The sequence below is a fragment of the Rhopalosiphum maidis genome, chromosome 4 (genome assembly GCF_003676215.2).
Source record: "Rhopalosiphum maidis isolate BTI-1 chromosome 4, ASM367621v3, whole genome shotgun sequence".
In the NCBI taxonomy this organism is placed as follows: domain Eukaryota; kingdom Metazoa; phylum Arthropoda; class Insecta; order Hemiptera; family Aphididae; genus Rhopalosiphum; species Rhopalosiphum maidis.
This window is the reverse complement of record NC_040880.1, coordinates 28,477,062-28,497,490: the sequence shown is the minus strand read 5'-3', so window position 1 is coordinate 28,497,490 and position 20,429 is coordinate 28,477,062. Positions and strand designations below refer to the sequence as shown.

At 26.6% G+C, this 20,429-nt stretch overlaps 2 protein-coding genes across 2 annotated transcripts; both read right to left on the bottom strand.

The window, feature by feature from the left end:
• Positions 1-1,757: 1,757 nt before the first annotated feature.
• On the bottom strand, positions 1,758-15,052 carry LOC113550075 (probable cytochrome P450 6a14). The gene is made up of 7 exons (XM_026951687.1): positions 14,723-15,052; positions 7,320-7,552; positions 6,318-6,612; positions 5,345-5,761; positions 4,211-4,403; positions 2,730-2,996; positions 1,758-2,033 (listed from the first exon to the last, which is right to left on the bottom strand). The coding sequence occupies exons 2-7, from the start codon at positions 7,514-7,516 to the stop codon at positions 1,864-1,866; spliced, it is 1,539 nt and encodes a 512-aa protein (XP_026807488.1). The 5' UTR covers positions 7,517-7,552; positions 14,723-15,052; the 3' UTR covers positions 1,758-1,863.
• Positions 15,053-17,854: 2,802 nt separating this feature from the next.
• Positions 17,855-20,103, bottom strand: LOC113549942. Its single transcript, XM_026951477.1, has 5 exons — positions 19,436-20,103; positions 18,941-19,049; positions 18,595-18,699; positions 18,094-18,252; positions 17,855-17,932 (listed from the first exon to the last, which is right to left on the bottom strand). The coding sequence occupies exons 1-5, from the start codon at positions 20,101-20,103 to the stop codon at positions 17,855-17,857; spliced, it is 1,119 nt and encodes a 372-aa protein (XP_026807278.1).
• Between the last annotated feature and the right edge of the window lie 326 nt (positions 20,104-20,429).

Below are 20,429 nucleotides of genomic sequence, written 5' to 3'. Positions count from 1 at the left end.
TAAAATGAGACTTGTGTCATAATTATACTTTCTATTTAGAATTTGCTTAGAATAAGTAGAGGAAATTATTATTTACATTGACATAGGTAATTTTAATTTAAATTAAATTGTAAGCGATACTTAATGAAGATCTCACTTTAAACTATTGAAAATGGAGTGTTTAAATGTGGCTGTAGAAATGATTAATTTTTTTTTTTTTACAAATTCTATAATCATTCTATAAAGCCTAATTCACATAATTTACTGTCAAACAATAATATAATATAAATATGTTTTTAATTAATCTAATACTGAAATAGCAGTCTTTTATTCTAAAATATCTTATTTAAATTTTTATAATTGTTTTATAAGATTCACAATATGTTAGTATGTAACAGAGATATATTAAACAATAAAAAAAGTATAGGTACAAATTGCATATATCAGCATTTATTAATATCCTAAGACAAGAACAACAGGCTATGAAAAAAACAATCAAGTTACCTAAATTATAAGTATGGAGACATGGGCACAATAAGAATATTTTTAATTTTGAATAAATCTCCGTTGATTGATGTGGAGGTTATGAAATATGTAATATTGCTAGTTTATCAATTTATATATATATATATATATATATATATATATATATGTTTTATAGTATATTGTGTATATTCTATCATCTGACCATAACTATAGAACTTAGTTTTTTCCTGATAATTTGGTGTATCAGCGATGAATCAATACCAAGCAAAGGAATTTGATGTTACATTTGTCACAATTTGCTATTTATAACAGGTAAATTAATTTTACTCTGTGTATTGGTTGTGTAGTGTGGTGAGACTGGATGAAAAATACAGAACAAATGACACATGTGTAATACAAATATAAAATAAACGAGTACACAATATATACTTTATTAAATTAAAATATAATTATTGTGATGGTTGTTCACACCTTTACTGTACTTCTTTTATATGTTAACAGTGTTAAATTTTAATAATTAATAACATCAGGGGCGTAATTTCACATTTTTTCATGGGATGCAAAACCAATATTGAAAATTTAAAGTAATACCAGTCACTCGTATGGTCGAGTCATCCCATGAATTTTTTTAACACTTGTAAATGTAGATCATTTTATAGAAATTATAGTATAAAACAAATAACAATAATTTTGTTCATGGGATGCATTTGTACACCCTTGCATCCCACAAATGACGCCACTGAATAACATTTTTGAGTTACTCAGAACGGAATAAGAATAGGTAGGATTATGTCATGATCGTGGTGTACCTGTATTGCCTATTCATATGGGCGTGTGTCCCAATATAGGTGTACCATAATGCATACTACGCAGGATGGATAAAAAATGTTCTTATATATTATGTCTTATTATACTCATCTAAAATATAATAGGGTTCAACGTATAATATCACTAATATAAAATATCTAAATATCCTAAGCATATATTTGATATTACCATGTAAGGCGCTGTATCAGTTGAAAAATGTAACACACTATCATCTGACAATATTTGAAAAAAAGAAAATATAATTTTATTTGATGGCAATTATATACACCTATACGGAATTAATCTTGCAAAGAAGATGTTATAATGGTCTAAACCGAGAGGCGTTTGTAAGAATACGGTTGCGTCAATAAAAATTAATCAATTTATCATATTTATCAAAGAAAAAAAAAATGAATTATTTTCATCAATATAAATATATGTATAGCAAGATGTATTAATCAATACACTTTGATATATAGGAATTGTACAGAGTAAAGATAAACGTTTGAATAGATTTTATAATATATTTAAAACTACACGTGATCTAATGACATTAACTAATATAAAAATATTGGTGTACGCTGTGCGATCTCACTGTGTACGTTTATTGACGTTCAACCATATACCACCTTTCGGGCAGGACAGAAATGAAGCAGGTTCGAACTCGATGCGTGTACAGGATTTGTCGCTCAGTGTCACCAAGTAGCTATGCAGGAACTGGGCCAACGCTAGTTTCATTTCTAACATGGCAAACCGCATACCTGTCGAAAAAAATTGAATACAACCGGCGTTTAAATTTTGGTGCAGTGAATGGACTCGCAGTTAAATGTAAGTTATTTTATAAATATATAATATATTTTGATCAGTAATCCATTGATTCTACTGACGTACCACACATTAAATAGGAATCTATTAATATTGTATTTTAAAGTTTCTAAGTATAGTTCATATAAATACAGTGAATCGACGGATTTGTAGCTCAGCTGTCAACAATTTAATGTTCTCAAATCTCAATATTTGTTAAAATGATTCGGAAAAACTAAAAAAATTGAGGAAGAACAGTATAATGTTTAGGTACGCGATATCAGTTAATATCTGTCAAAATTGATAAATTGACAACATTTTATTTTGTAATAATTTAAAAAATTACTAATCTATATTAATTGGTACTTGATATTTTTAATAAATATTTTTTAGAAATGGCGTAATTTCTAAAATATTTTGTTTCTTTTTAAGCTATTTATAGACGTATTATTTTTTGTTAATCATATTAAGATTTTTAGATTAAATACACATTTTATCATAAGTTGTTTTTTAATGTATTTAGGGAAGTATTAATGAATACTATTAAGTAAAATGGTGTAATGTTTAAATTAAATTTTTGTTTGAATTAAAATCGTCCGATTTGTTTTGATTGAATAGCTGTCATTAAATTTCAAATAAAAATTAGTGTATACCTATGCATATGCGCGGGCCATCGCCGAACGGTAGAAAAACTCCGGCGGGTCTCCCGTGGTCGCTACCACCACCGTTGCAGTCTTTAGCAAACCGATCCGGGTCGAACGTGTCCGGTTCCGGATAGTACTTTGGGTCGTGATGTATCGCGTATACTGGTATCAACACAGCCGTGCCCACGTCCAGGTCTAATTCTGTGCCAGGAATCCGGAACTGTTTGGTGCACACCCGGACCAACGTCTGTACTGGTGGATATTTTCTCATCGTTTCTGCAGTAGGTATATTTTTGAAGTATTCAATGATATTTAATGGTTAGATTCCAGGGGTGCATGTCGCGTCAACGGGAGTACGTGCATCAGAGAGTTGGTGATTTAGTGTTTATGGCGAAATGACCGATAAACGAACAAAAAAAGCAAAAAAATTACACAAAAATCGACAATTTATGGTCTTTATTATTATAGATGCTTGAGCATAATTTGATAATACCTATATGATTTTTGTTGTTGTGGGTGCAGGGTTATACTTGTTTATGTATAACTCCTTCATGCATTTTTAATATTATGAATATAAATTTAGAGAATACATATGAATTGCTAAAATATAATTAACTTTAATAACTGGAATTTGTAAAATTTTTGAAATGTAGTTTAGTCCACAATTTAACACAATATTTACATTGTGGATTTGTAAAAAAAAAAAATCAATCCAAAAAGTTATTCAAAATAATTAATGAAATCAGTAGGTCGCTATTTCCATTTAACGATTCATATATAATATACTTTCAATATAGTACTTTGATACATAAAAATCAAAATCCGGACGAGTAGTTTATGAGTTTATGAGTTAAAAGTTTAGGTTAGCAGAGTAGTAGACCAACATTTTGCAGGGATTCCCCGTACCCATCCACTCCTCTTGAACCTTATCATTAATATTTTTAACTTATAAACTTTATTTACCTTTCAAATTTTGGCTTTTATGTATCGAAATATCACGAAAAATATTCTGTTTCAATATGAAATTAAAAATGTATGTTGTAATTGAAAAAAAAATCTTAAAAATTATAACGATAAAAAATGTATTTAAAGAAAATATTTTATTTAAACTAGAAATCATGTAAAGAAAATATTTTCAAAGACATAAATAGATTTTGAAATAATGAGCCATAGAATTATCCCATATTGAGTGGGGCTTTGGGCTTTTACTCAAAATTTAAACAATATTAAAAAATATCTTGGGTAATTTTCATCTCTTACTCTCACAAACATAACAAAATTATACCATTGATTTATCGCTTAAATGCATATATACACCGATATTTTGATTGTCAAATAAATCATTTGAGTCTACCTGATTGTATAATAATTATTAGAATTGTATTAACATTATAGTTTAATTAAAATATGTATATATTATAACGTAGGTTTATCAGTATGCGTGTGTACGGCTTGTAAAAACGATGGTCGGATAAAACGCGATTACTTACCTTTCAGACACTGTTCTAAGTAGTTCATTGAAGAGATTGCTTCATAAGAGAATGGCATTCCATACTTATCGGCTGTTTCGTTGATTTCTTCGTATACCCTGTTTTGTATATCTTGGTTGACGGCCATCTCGTGCAAGCAAAAACTCAGTGTCGTGGAGGATGTCTCGAAGCCAGCCAAGAAGAACACGAATACCTTTGTAATATAAGTTTATGAATGTATTTCTATAATATCATTGTATTATCATACGAGTAGGCGGAGATTTAGTTGAATTTTAGGAGGCTGAAATTGTTTTGGATAAAATTTACATTTAAATAAGTAGGTATCAAAATATTCATATAATCACTCTTTTCCCCAAAATTGGTGTTTTAAACATGTAAATCTTTATCATAAATATTACCGATTGTGTAATAATCAATAAAATATAAATGTCAGTTGATAATTAATCACAACTAAACAATTTGTGTAAAGATACCTATAAAATGATAAAATGTAAAGTAAATAATATTATACAAAATATACAAATTTTTGTAACATAAATACAGAATATATTCATTCATATATACCATAGATGTATTATATTTCATCAAAACATTTTGAGTTTTTGATTCTTTGGATGGTACGTGCTTAAATTATAATAATTAAATTTAATATGAAGTAAGTATGGTAGGTGGTAGTATTGGGATAAATAGTTCCCACCTGTTTCTAGTTTGGTAATGGCGCGCGCGGGGGGGGGAGATAAAATACAAGGTAATATTTATATCAACACGCTTGATGCGTTTTTTTTATATAATTTTGTAATACGTAAAATTAAAAGTACCAATAATAATATTATAGGACTATCTAAAATGCTTTGAATTAATATTCAAATAAAATAAAATTAAATATTTCAAATAAATATGTTTTGATTATTGTTTTATTAAAATATTATTGAAATTGATAATAATATCAAATCCCTCAAGATACCAATGAAATGGCGGTTTATTATATTCAAATAGTTATGTAAATCTTTAAGTTTATTAGGAGCCGAGGGTAGAAGAGTAATTTTATATATAGGTGAACACTTTATACACGAGGAATAATAATTATGGATTTTTAATGGATATTATTCTATATAATATTAAGTTGATATTTACTTGAGCGGCGATCAACTCTTCAGTCAGTTTAATTGAATTAATCGGGTTTTCTTGATGGTTATTTTGATTTTTAATCTCAAGCAACAACTGTATAAAGTCGTTCCGGCGCACTTGGTTGGTATTCCGGAAGTCGATTGTCTGTTTCACGATGCCCATAAAGAACTGTTGTACTTCGGCCGGGAATGTACGGAGTTTCAACGCTTTGAAAATTTTTGGGAAGAATATTCGGACTATTTTTGCAAACGCTAAAGACGCCGAAGAATTGAGCACCGCACATCCCATCCTTCTGAATTCGGATTGTGAGTCATTCAGTGAATTGCATTCTAGTCCAAACGCGCACGTACCAATTACATCTGTAGTGAACTTGGCTGTTAGGTCACGAATTTCGAATTCCGTCTTTCCAGAATTGATGGTTGCCTGCAAATGAACCATGAAACGTAATGTAGAGCTTTGTATATAATATTGTTTTTTATTATTTGGTGTTATGCGTGGATTATACATGATATAATTTATTATATATTATGGATTGGTTTATTATGAAATATGAGTGTTAGAAGACAGTCTTATTGTTATTATATATTTCAGCACACGGCCGTAGTAAGGGGGAGGGTTTAAGGGTTCAGAGTCCCCCCAAATTTATTTCTTGAAATAAGATTTCATATTTTATTACATAATATAACATATTTATACTCTATCCCCCCCCCACAAAAAAAAAATATTTTGCTGGCTACGGCCTTTTTTCAGTAAATCAGTTTATAAAAAAATCCCACGTATATTTAACACTAAATATTGTTTTAATAGCTTATATAAATTTCTAATAATTTTATTACTAAACGTATCGCAATAATAATTAAATTACTTGTGAAATCTAAAAATAAAAAAAATAGGAAGAAAAAATGACTGCTTTTTAAAAAAAAAAAAAAGTAATATTGATGATTAAGAACACTATACTACAATCACAATTATTACTTACTTCCATGTATTCAATGAGTTGTGCTCCGCAGCCTTGTAACAGTCCTAACATACTTTTGATTTTACCGGAGCTGAATGTAGGTGTGAGCTTTTGTCGGAGAATCCTCCACGTGTCACCCTCTAAATTGACTAGATGTTTGGTCAACGGTTCCCTGTGACCGTCGTACAAGAATCCTCTGTCCGTAAAGTGTGCGAAGCTCTTAACCAGAAACAACCGAATGATTTCTGGATCGCGGAGCAATAATGTTGGAGTTTGTAACTGGTACATGCCCACAAACTTTTCATGAGGAAAATCACTGTGTAACAAGTCACAAAATATTGTAGACAAAGTTGTAGCTTTATAGGCACACACTACACAGGTATTGGTATAGAAAATATAGTATTAGTATAACTGTTAACTATTAAGTGATATGGTATAATATTTATAGATGTTATTGTTATACAACCTATTATGTTTATCCCTATTCTCTGCCGATTAAAATTATTTCTTCTAGGTATTAAATATGTTATTAAAATATTATTTTTGAAACTATTGCAGAAGATCGAAGGTACATTCACTGTATTTTTGATGGAATGCTATTATGGCATTAATAGTTTTTTTTGTGTATAATTACTATAATTAAGATAAACATTAAATGTCTATGTTATTTAAAAATTTGAAATACAGAAAATCAAATGTTTAATTATTAATTTATAAATATATAAATATATATGTTTTTTAAATATGGTACTATTCCATTAGCTAATAGTAGGTATATACTAAAAGCTAATTTAAGGAAATTGTGTTGGATTTTCCGTATAAAAGTTATTGATAGAGATAAACACTGAAAGACTTCTATTTATAAACGGTATAGGTAATCATCATTATTTAAAATATAGAATCTGTAGTTATTCATTAAATCAGCAGCCTTCAATAGTGATTTTCTCGGAGAGAGAAAATTCAGTGATAGATGCCGAGCATTGTGCTCGTTCTATAAAGTTGTTTATTATACATTATACATACTTGTAAATATTTTTCAAGCACTCGCCCTGAGTCATTTTTAGCGTCACTTGGTCTTTGATGTTACCGAATAGTGGTACGGGTGTGGCAAACGTCACCGACTTCGTTTTCCAATACTTGTACGTGGATGTCGTATAGTTGTAAATGAGTAGTACTATTGTCGTACAACACGCTACGATTATGACGGCCGCTGGAAACATTATGTAGGTACCTAATGCGATTTTGTACGTTGGAATCTAAAAACAGAGGATAGGTATAATAATACTATAACAACATCGTGTGTTGTACTTGTCTCGTTATTGTAGATCGAAGAAGTTTACGGTTTAAATTTATCTTCTATACTTACTATTACTACTTAGTTACCTATATGTTTCGTAATGAAAAATAAAAATATATATCCATAATGAATTCAAATATTGTACGTTGACACGTTGAAACATATGGCTTTCTAAATCATGTTGCCCATCACTGTTTGACGCACGTTATTCACGTTGGATTATTTTGTCGTATGTTACTATATGTATAATAATCAGACCTGCTTATGTTTTTTAAATTTCTCAGGTAATATCGACATTTTTTAGAAAAACTTTTTCTATAATTACCATGGGTTTGTAAAATTACACTTTTTTTTGTTAAAAATATACATTTATTACTTTTTTGTTTTTATGCATTTTTAAGATGTTGGGGTGGGCACTTACAATTTTTTCTATTTATATTCACTTTAGGGGTGACATATTGTGTTTTATCATGTATTATGTAAAGTAATTTTTAATTGATGTGAACATGAGATAAATATTTATCAATTTATCATAATATATATTAATATTATATTAACATATAAATACGTTATAAAAAAATAAAATGTTATGATTTAGTCATAATATTTTGTTAAAATAACAAAATGTAGAAAATAAAAGGATTCATGAAGATAGAGTAACGATTCATCTTTAAAATATTTCAAGTAAATTTAGTAGAAGACTAATAAAAATCAATAAGAAGTTAAATAATTTATAATAAAAAAAAAAAAAAAACAATAATTTTTTCAATAGAAAAATGATTTTGGATTACATTTTCATATATACTGACACTTTTCCATTCGATCTGATTGGAATATTAGGTAGGTACAACAAATTAAGCTCATATGAACTATTTAAATATCCTAATTTTAAAATGTACACCTTATCCCTTGATAAGACAGATAAATAAAATACTGTATAAAATAAATAAGCAAAATATTCTTATAGTCAAGATATAGACAGCTTAATTTGATAAATGTATAGTTTATATTTTGGTTAGGATGTACTTATTAGATACGATACGTATTATATTAGATGATATAATAGACATATATAAATTGTACAGTTCTAACCATTCTAATATTTATCATTTCTGTCTTTCTGTTATTCATTAAAAAAGATTAATAAATTTAATATTTTCAAAATATGTTAGATAGTTTAGATAACATGATTATAATTAAAGGGAATGCATTGATCGCTATCTCATTTCAACGTGTCAATGCAAAACATGCATGTTGTTATATTCTGTACATAAACAGAAAGTTTTAAAATTGATTGTATTTAGTAGACCTGATTTACAGTTAAGCATGCGCTACCGTATCCTGTATGGCTGTATGGTATACACGTTTTTATGCGAAGTGTGTGAAGAATTTCGTATTCCTACACAGATCCATAGAATAATATATTTAACGATGTACTTGTAATATTATTATAAATGAACACGCACAACTATAAAAAGGGTCAAAACGAAACATAATGGTGGATTTGTAATGTTTTTTTGTATTATTTTATATGTTTTTCTTATAGTTTTATAGAGCTACAATTAACATAAATTTATTTATTATTATTTTTTTTCTTTGGAAGAAATAAAAATTACAAAGGTTCCATAAAGATCACTTCTTTAGGATATAGCTTTAAATAAAAATTGTATGCTATAAGGAATTCAATTTAGACATTTCCAAGTATAGTTTTCTAGAAAATATTTAAAAAAACTCAGAAATTCAGGTTGAAATATGATCTAGGAATAAAGAATTTGGGATTCAATACTTATTTTTAAAGACGTACGTTTTAAAAAATTTAAGTAGGTAATTATAAGTTTTAGTATTAAAAATCAAATATAGAAATAAAAAGTTAATGATAATAGTTAAGATGTTACAATCAAATATTGTTTCTTCTGTTTATAGTTGTTAATTTATGAATAACGAGTAACATAATAATTTTACGAATTTTATAATTAAAAATAATATTTTTATATTAATTTAATTAAAATGTATAATTTTAATTTTAAAGATTTGATGTTTTTAGATGAGATTAATTCTATAACACACTAATCAACTAAAAATAATTTTTTTGATACAAGATTTAAAAACTTTTAACTTATCATTTATTTTTATGATAGCATTTAAATTTTAATTACGTATTATAAATGAAATTCAGATCAGTGCCATGGTACTTGAGAGTACCCCTAATTTTTTTTAATACTTTTTTTTTTATTGTAAATTAAAAATTGTAAATATTTATGAACAAATTATAACTACAGTTTTTGTTAATTTGTAGGGATACCCACAAATATATTTAATTTTATCATACTATCGTGACAAATCAAATTTTTATAAGCTCCATGAACATATTATTATACAATACGCATTATAAATTATAATACAATGTACACGTGTGCCGTATATTATGTTAATATTTATAATATGCACATAGTATTGTACCAGAAATTATTTTTTTTTTCTATGAGCACTTAATTAATTTTTCCAAATTTTTCCAATGCTAGAATACCTATTTATCACTTATTACTTTATAGCCTCTTTGTTTATAAAGTGTTTTATACATATCTAATTTTTTTATGACTACAATTAATTATGTTAATAAATAACAACTATGATTTCCATACATTACCATAACAATGTATTATTGTAACTTGTAAGCCATAATAGATTAATGTATTAATTAAGTATATTAATATATGCTGTAAACACAACATTTAATTTTTGCTCGATTATTATTAATATTTAATAACAAGTATACAAGATCATAACTCTTAATTTTTATCAAATATATAATACGAGTATAAACGAATCTATATAGTTGACTTTACACAAATGCGATGGTCAAAAATAAAGGAGATTTTGATGAGACAGCTAAAAAAATTTAAAGGATAAACATTAATCCTACATAATAATCAAACTATAATTTATTGTGTTCACTATAAAAATGAGATCTTCTTGTATTTATTATTTAAATCCGTGCTTATCATTACTATTTGACATTCATGAATACAAATTACAAATAATTCATCATTATCATAGATTTACCTTGAATTATAAAAATATGTATATTAATGATATAACTTATAAAAATGTCTGTACAATATACTACAGCAAACCAGAAAAACAAAATTTCTAGAGAGGGGGGTGGATACGTGACTTCAGTGGCCTCTTTCCTCTGATTATGGGACTGCATGTACACATCTTTAAATTATTTCAATGGATAGAATCGTGCTGAATATATAATTTACGATTGTTCCAATTTTATTGTTTCTGTTAAAAATTGCTATTTTTTTCAGTTATCTATTTTACTGTGGAATACATATTTATTTATTTCACACAGTTTATATTATAGTAAACCAAGTTCTGCTTAGAATATATTTATTGTTGCTTTCTAATAAAAAAAATGGCTCATACCAATATGAGTGAAATGTGTTATTGTAGTTCTTAAATAAGATAAGCGTCAAACTTAGTTCAGTCTCTACATAAACTACTATTGAATACCTATCTATATTTTTTTTTTATAATATTGAAATCGAATGGAATACTGTACAAGGCAATTTTATTTTCATTTGTGCTTCAAGAAAAGGCCCTTAACTGAATATAAACTTGAATATTGTTTAAAAAATCATAAAATGTCAATATTAAATTGTAGTACAGTAGGTGATACGATAAGTATTTATTAGAAAAATATCAGATGTGGTTATTCTATTCAGTTTTGTTTTACAAAAAAAAATTAATTATTTATGTTTATTTTAGACTACTAAGACGATTGAGACCATTTTACATTCGGGAAATTAAATTCGTATCCAAATTCTAAAACCTTGGCCCAAAAAAGTGAGTAAACGTGGTAAGTTGAAAATAAAAAGTAATAATATATAATAATTTTAACAAGATGTCTTAGTAGTTACATGATAAAAAAAATTATGTTCAAATGTGTATAGTGCACAAACGAAGATTTCTGAAATCTTTATGTAATAATTTTTAGGCACTTTAATTTGGAAAATTGACCATCTTTATTATTATTATTATTATTAATATTATTAATAATAATTGTTGGAGTTTAAGTGTTAGTTGATATTATTTAAATTAATAAATTATTGTCTATGTACCAACTATACTAGTTTGAGAGACCAAGTGAAGGAAAGGACAGTCATAAAAGGGTATATGCTTTATACAAAATGTAGCCGTAACGTGCACAAAAAATATATATGGGTTGAAGAATATTTTATTATTAAATATTAACCATGAGATAAGCTTACTATGACTTATGTGTGTTGACTACAGGTACATCGCCAGGTAGGTATATTTTTTAACGCAGCACGCGGTTATTGTCATCCGGATCGTTGCATAATATAGAAGTGCATATGTTGTGCTAACTACTATAATATTATATCTATAATACATAATATAATAGTGGAACCTCTATTTAACGTAACTCTAAAAATAACGAAATATTTTATGGAACCATCACATTTTTATTCAAAAACGTTTCTAACAAATTTCAAAAATTCTATTTAACGAATTAATTTTGTGTTATTTTTCTACAGAAAATTTAAAAAAGTATTATATTGTTACATGTATATAAAGTACGCACTTGTCAATCAAGTGAGATAATTTTTATAGTCATAATGGTATACCAGTTGTCCAATAGGATATCAGAAAGAGTTCTTCGACAAAAAAATAAACAAATAATAATTTACATACTTTATATAATTTAAACGTAATTTTTTTATTTTATTTAATTTAGTAATATTATATATATAATTATATATTACTACTTGTATACAAAATAAGTTTTTTAAGTGAAAAAGTATTATTTCTTTTTAATGCAATTTCCATTGTATATAGATGAATATATTTAAAATCATAAAATGTTGCCATACATGTCAATTGGATAAAATGTTGTAAACGCGCGTTTACCTGCATGGACTGTATTATAATGTTATTATCGTGTATCTTTATTATATAGTGGGCTACAATTATTGCTGACCTTAGGTTACTGCATATTATAATTGCAGCAGAGAGTAGTGTATTACAATTTTACCGTTTAATTATTTTCGTTATTATATATTGATAAACATGCAGCGTTATGTGTACAAATTTACTTGTATCGATCAATGAAAACAGGTTTTTATATTTTTCGACTGTAAATATTGTGTTAAGTGCGCGTTTTTGTAATATTACTATTATTATTGTTATGCCATGCAAACTTCTGACACGGCACTGTGTGTGTGCGATGACGAAAACGAATGTTCTATACTTGATGATAAACCCACCAGTTAGAAATATCGAATACTTATGACATTGATGTATAATAATAATCTGAAGTTTAATTTGTACGTGCATATTATGTATAGATCATATTATACTGAATCGGGTCAATAATCAGTTGTAGGTTGGTTGGTAGGTAGGTACCTACTGTAGTTATAGGTACCGAGTGATACAATGTTGTACTAGCGTTGTCAAAATTGCTTAACATACCTATCACTTATATATCGCGTACAATTTTCGAATTTTTACCAACTCATTAAATTCAATTAATTTCACTATTTTGATATGTATCCTAATATTCGAAATAGATTTATTCGTATTTTTATTTTCACTGCATAATCAACTTGCATCCAATTCGCATAAAGAATATAAAAGCGGAATATAGAATAACTACCATCAACCTAATATTTTATATCGTTTTTGATAACTGGATTTACTAATTGAAGGAATGAATAATAAATATTTTTTTCAATAATGAATCTTGATGGCCAATTCATGAATACATTAAAGTCTTAATTATAGATTTATTGAAATATAACTGAAATCTTTTTAGTAAATTATTTTTGGTCCTGGTATATATAGGTATACGAGTATGTCATATAATATAAGTATATATTATTCAATCACTACTTATAATCTTTCACTAATGAGCATTTTCTACTCGCAGTATAGACAAATAACTAAGATATAACAAGTAACTACATTTAACAACAGATATAAAAGAAAAAGTATTATTTAATATCTATGCATTTTGTATCTTATTTTCTTGTACGTATAAATAACTTAGGAGTTTATTAAGTACATTTTTAACGTGTAAAAACAATATATTTAATACATAATATATAATTCGTATTCGAATATACCCTTGTATTTTATGATAACTATATGCTAAAATAAGTTATAAAGCATGCACGATAAAGATAATATGTTCCTTGGAATTAAAATCTTAAAGGGAAACCAAAGAATATATTTAACTGTTAATTATTTAAATACAAGTATTTATTGGTGGTTAGTACTTATTAATTGAAAATTTACTAAAAAATGGATTTTTTGTTAAATATTTATATAATTTTATTAAATAGATAATATAATATATTTTAACATTTGTATAGTGTTGAATAGTACCTAACCAAATTTAAGTTACTGTTTAGTAATTATGCTCTAATGTCGTCATTATTAAATTTATATAATTACTAACTGTATCATATGTTATGTATGAGATATTTCATATTAAATTTGAATGTTAAAATTAAAATAATGAACTATTTTTGCCATATTTTTTGTAGGCGTTTATTCCAAAATTGAATACTTTTTGTGTTAGTGTAATTTTTTTAAATAAAATTTAAGTTACAATAACTAATGTATTATTTATTATTAACAAATGCAACTATGTATATTTTAGTAACTAGTATGTATTTCTTTTTAAGATTTCTTTCTGACAAATTCCACCTAACTTACTGATTAGTTTTTTTTTAGCAATTTAACAATTGAGTGTAATATAAAATTAATTAATTACAAAAATGTACACAGAGATATAGAATAAATGATACACAGAATAGTATATAATCTAGATAATAATACATAAATTTTTTTTAAAATATTTTTGTTAAGCGATAACATCATGGGGAAGTCCACGCTTGAGTCGACGGAGAATTATATTGTTTCTAATACTATACTAGTAACTAAGAAGTATAGTATAACAGATATTTACTCTTTTATTTTTTAACATAATTATTTTACCATTAATTTAAAGTGACTCAGAACACAGAATTTACAATAACTGTAATATTTGTCTTAATAAATAATAATATACTTAATCGATTGGAGGTATACTACTTACCTATGTCCTATTTGCGTTGGATTTTAAACAGTAATTATGCGGTAGCAGTTGTCTTTGAATTTTGGCGTCGATCACTATAGTAGTGTGTTATAAGGCACATAAGTTATTAATTCAACGATTAAAATTGGAGAAAACAATATTATTATCGTAAACTTAGTTATGTGTTTTTAATTCGGAGGTTAAGCCCACGAGCTCGCATTTCATATACCATAAGTACATGGTGCAAGATACGAGCGGTTGCTGTGCGGCCGGACAGAATTCGACTAGGTATATTTTATACGATTATATAAACTGTTGATGTGCGCGACACGTAGCGTCGGTAGTTGGAGAATTGCGCACCGTATTGAACATTCAAACGACGATAGTCGGCGATAAAATATTAATATCGTAATTTATGCGAGTGCTGTGGCTGGAACCGGCCGGTGACGAAAAGCGGGTCGAGGTGAGTATACGTACTCGTATATAATACGCAGAATAGAATAAACGTATGAATGAAAAAAAGTAGTATTTATCATTAGGTCTTTGGACGACCTTCATCCCGGTGGTGTTGTACTATATATAGCTGCTGGATAGTAGAAATTCTATGATATATCTATAGCATTATAGCTTGATGCTGCTGCTGCAAGTATCTGAGGTATGCCATATTTATACCATTTAAGCAGTCTGACGTTAAATTTTTTTTTAAAGTTATTCTATTTGCGATTCAAGTAAAATGTATGTTTGACAGTAGATAGTATAGGTACCTATACTATATATGCTTTTTCTTAAATCTTGTTGTCGTATATGTGAATTATACATATGGTATAGAGACGTTTTAGTAAGAAGAAATAAAATCCTAAACTAGATTGGAAATTCATCATTATTCTCATTATGTTTATACATAAAGAGAGATATAATAGAAACATTATACCTAGAGGCGTCTAGTTGGTCATGAAAATAAAAATGTAACAATATGTACGCCACAAAGTTACAAATTTGTCAAAGCACAATTCAGTATGATACCGCGACTTTGAGTAAGTTTGAACATAATATTTAAAATTTATTTACAACAAAATTAATGTTTATCTATAGTATATATTATGTACAACGACAGCGTATAAGCAAATTAAAAAGGTTTAAACAATTTTTTAAGATATTTATCAATAACTATTTATTACCAAAATTGCAATTTAGCACAAGTCAAAAACACTACGTATTAATGTATTATAAAATATAGTTAATTTATATTTTTTACTAATTAAGTTATTAAGCAATTTAAGCAATTTATGTATTACATTTTTAATTGTTTAATACTAGTATGCGTATCATAATATCAAACATGTAATTAGACTAGGTACTTCTTCAACACTACTAATTGTATAGTTGTGTACACGACATTATTTTTATACTAGTTTTACAGAAATACGATTTAGATAATATAATAATAGGTACTAGTATTTAAGTTAGATGAATAAAAATATACCTAGATAGGATAAAATTTCAAAACAATCAAAATAGTAGGTAAAAAATAAAAATTGATTTGTATTTTGTACAAAGGTCGAGCGTACTTGTACAGATAAAATGTAGTAAAAATAATAATCAATAATTACGTATAGCTAATACTTATTATTATACAGATAAACTCTATTGATTTGGATATATAAAAAAAAATTTATTCAAATTAATACTAACTAATAATTACTATTAGGCATTAAAGTTTTATGATCATTTACAATTTCAAAACTGAAAATAAAAACCATAAAGTGGGACACGATGCAATGATATGTAAATTACAATGGTTCGATTTATACGTTTTAGGTAGTTTTTAGAAAATTAAAATTAACAAAAATTATGATTTTATATTATTTTGTTTTAAAATATTATTTGTACATTTTATTTTCAAGAGAAAATAAATTCTTATTTATTTAAATAAAATAATTTATGAAATTTAATTTGTTAAATAACTATAGTGTTTGAGTCATTTATTTTTAGTTAAAAAGTTTTTTATGTTAAAAATTCTTACTGCCTCAAAAAAATATGTTTAACAAATATTTATTCATATTTGCGTAATAATTTTATAATTGTGACCTACCGATTATCCTATATTTACATTCTTCATACGTCAATAATCATTAATAGTAATAATAGTCTAAAGTATCGTGCTAATGTAATTCAATTTGCAATCACCGAAACAGTAGAAAAGGTATATAATTACAGAATCCAGTTATTACTTTACTATCTACTTAATTGTTAATACCCACATTATTTACGACTTGTACAAGTTGTACGTTATGACGAATATAAAATATGTTATGGTTTGAGAGATATTATGTGTATGTATCATTTCATACATATTTTAACAAAAAATAGTTATTTCATTTTAAATTGTAGGCAATTTAAAATGTTGGCACCTATTCAAAATACAAATGTATTACAATTATTTCATTTTTAGCTGTAATTTAATATTATATTCAATTGTAGATAAATATTTATACTATAAGTTAGTAACCTTATACTCCTTCACTAATATCAAACTTTGATAGATTAATTAACACTATACTTTTATCAGGAAATTCTATTGACGATAGTGGCGTATTTAAATAGCCTTTCCACACTGGTATATTATTATTATTATTTTACGCTTTATTTGTTAGTAAATTTCTAATTATTTGTTTAAGATATTACTAGTAATAATTTATGCATTTGATATTGGACAAATAAACAATATTATATAAAAGTGAATTTAGTAATCACTAGGTGTACTCCAAGGTGTAGTCTGATTTTAAGTATTAATTATACCACGATTGCGTACCTATAATACTTATAATACCTATTACTATAATTATTAACTTGTGTAGAAATTAGAATGATTATAATACAGTCACTCGAAACATTTTTCTACCACATTAATAATTTGATATGTGAGAAAAGTTTAAAAACAGCATTTGGATTGTGACATTTTGTCGAATGATGGTAGTGAGTAGTGAAAAGATGTAAACACAGCATAAGCGAAGACACTTTAAGATTTGAAATAGATGGATGAAAATAAAATAAAACATTTTAAAACAAAATTTGGCTTAAAAAATATTTCAGAACTATAAATAAAAAAGTTTTTATCGTTATAATCACTTAATTTGACAGTATAATTTGTTTTCATATTGCAGTTTCTTTAAATTTGCGGTTGATTGAAGTTAATAATACATTAAATACCGTATACACACATTTTAGAATCTGAAATAAATACAAATGTACGTATACCTTTGTAATTTATGTTTTCTGAAAAACAACAAGTGAGAAATTTTAAGTATTCCAAACAAACTTTGGAACCACTTATTATATTAATTAAACGTTGATTATAATTTTTAAAATAAATAAATAATTACACTGCTTACTTTTATAAGTAAATTTGAGTTTATGGTAAAAACGGAACCAACTTTAAATTCTAATGGTGTTGTGGCTCTTATCATCATTATTGAAATAAGACTTTTAAATGAATTGTTTCGAAAAAAACATGAACGATGTTCAAAAAGTGCGTTCAATATACCATCGTGCTGAAAAGTTAAAACAATTGTATATATTGGTTAGTATAATATAGCTATATATACACGGCAAACAATAATTATATTAAAAATTATGTGTGTAATATAACGTGCTTATAATGGTTCTTGGAAATATTTGTTTTATACATAATTTGAAGTCATCGTAAAACAATATTTTTTACCAAATTGTATTGTTATACTTTTATATATTATTAAATATAATTAAGATAAATTTTAGGAAAAATATTTCCAAAAACATTAGTAGTTTTCGAGAAAACGAGTGTTTACCTTATGAAATGTCATGTTGTAAATAAAATAACTATACACATAGGTAATACACATATAAATACTTACTAAATCATACATATTACTTGCATTAATGCAATAAATTATGATTGTTAAGAGGCACGCCATACTACTAACTATACATAATCCCAATATTATTTTGTGAATATAACCCTAAACATAATATAAGTGTAATTAATAATATATAGTATTATATTCTTGCAAGACTACAATTATTTTGTTTATTTATTTTTAGAATATTAATTTTATTTTTGGTTTAAGGATTGAATAGAAACTTTATACTTGCACTGCAAATGCATAGGGTAGCAATGTTTCGAAATATCTTAAATTTTCTATTTATTAAATATTTTTTAAACTATTAATTAAATTAATCAAATATATTACTACCACACACCTGTATGACTAAACTAGTGAAATAACTAGTCAAACCAACATACAATCCACAAAATTCTATAGTAAATAATATTGGTTTCTCATATCCCGTCTTCATATCATTGAAAAATCTAAAAATACAGTAAATAATAAGGTTAATTTTAGATATCATAAACTTTTTTGTTTTAGTTTCTCTCAATTTTACGCTTTTGTGTATATGGGCGATATTATTTGTATGATTATTGTAGGTTATAGTTATTAAAAGTTATTATAGATTAATTCAAAAGTCATTACTAAATACGAGTAGGAATGTTTACAAATATATGCCAATATGAGAGACTCCTTATCTATATTTATGGTACCTACCGTAATTATTAGATGGCTAAATTTGGATAAATAGGAAAGTTTAATCTATTTCAAATATTTTTCTTTGTCCGACAGAAACTTTAAGTCATATGTCATGTCATCAAATAATATAGATACCTTAAAAATTATACGAGTATTAAACACAACTCACTTCAACACTTCTTGATGGCGTTTAATCGCGATTTTTAATTTCTGTTCATCCTTGTTTACTATCGCTTCTTCGACCTGTTTGTCGAGTATCTGAAAATATCTCTTCACAACGCCCGTCGAATACATAAAAGTCACATTTAAGAAACAAATTTCTAAGTGTGCGATGTACACGGGCAAAGTGTATAATATATATTTGCACACGTAAATAACCAAGTTTGTGGTTTTTATCGGCAGAATGTCTACGAAAGGAAATGTGAATGGATCGCCCATCTGCACCCAATCCATTGAAATCGTATACAATATGGAAACTGCTACGAATACGTTCGATATGATAAAGTAGTGTTTGATCATCATAGCGATTTTCTGTCTAAAGTGTTCCGGGATTCCTGTTTTCAGCGTACGCTGGTACATATCGCGATATTGTGACTGATAATATAACCGGATGGCTATAAAAATGAAAATATGACTTTCGATAAGGAAGCATAGTAGCCCATAGAGGCGAACTGATAGATCTTCTTTCGAGTTGGTGATCGACGGGTAAGTCAACACTGCAAAGAACAGAGAGACGGCTAACTCACAGTAGGTAAAAATTACTAGACACATTGTGTCATAACTGCGGTCGTCGTTGCATCCCATATTTTTCAAAAATATATCAACTATGTGCTCCATGTTGTGTCAGTAGTGTCACTATGGGCATACTGAGTGTAATAATTTTTTCAGTTTAAAATTTAACGCCGACCTGGTGTGTATAAATTAATGTTGACACGTAAAGATATATAAAATATTTTATAATTACAGGCCATAACTAGTCCAAAGGTTCGCATTTAATTATGTAAGACCTAATTAATTATGTAAAATTAACTACTATTTATATTACATTAGTATAGAACTGGTACTAACGTGGGCTAACCCCACTAATTTATATATTATTTACTTAACAGCTTATTTTTTGTTATATTATACTGACCTCCGAGGGAGGTATTATAATATTATTT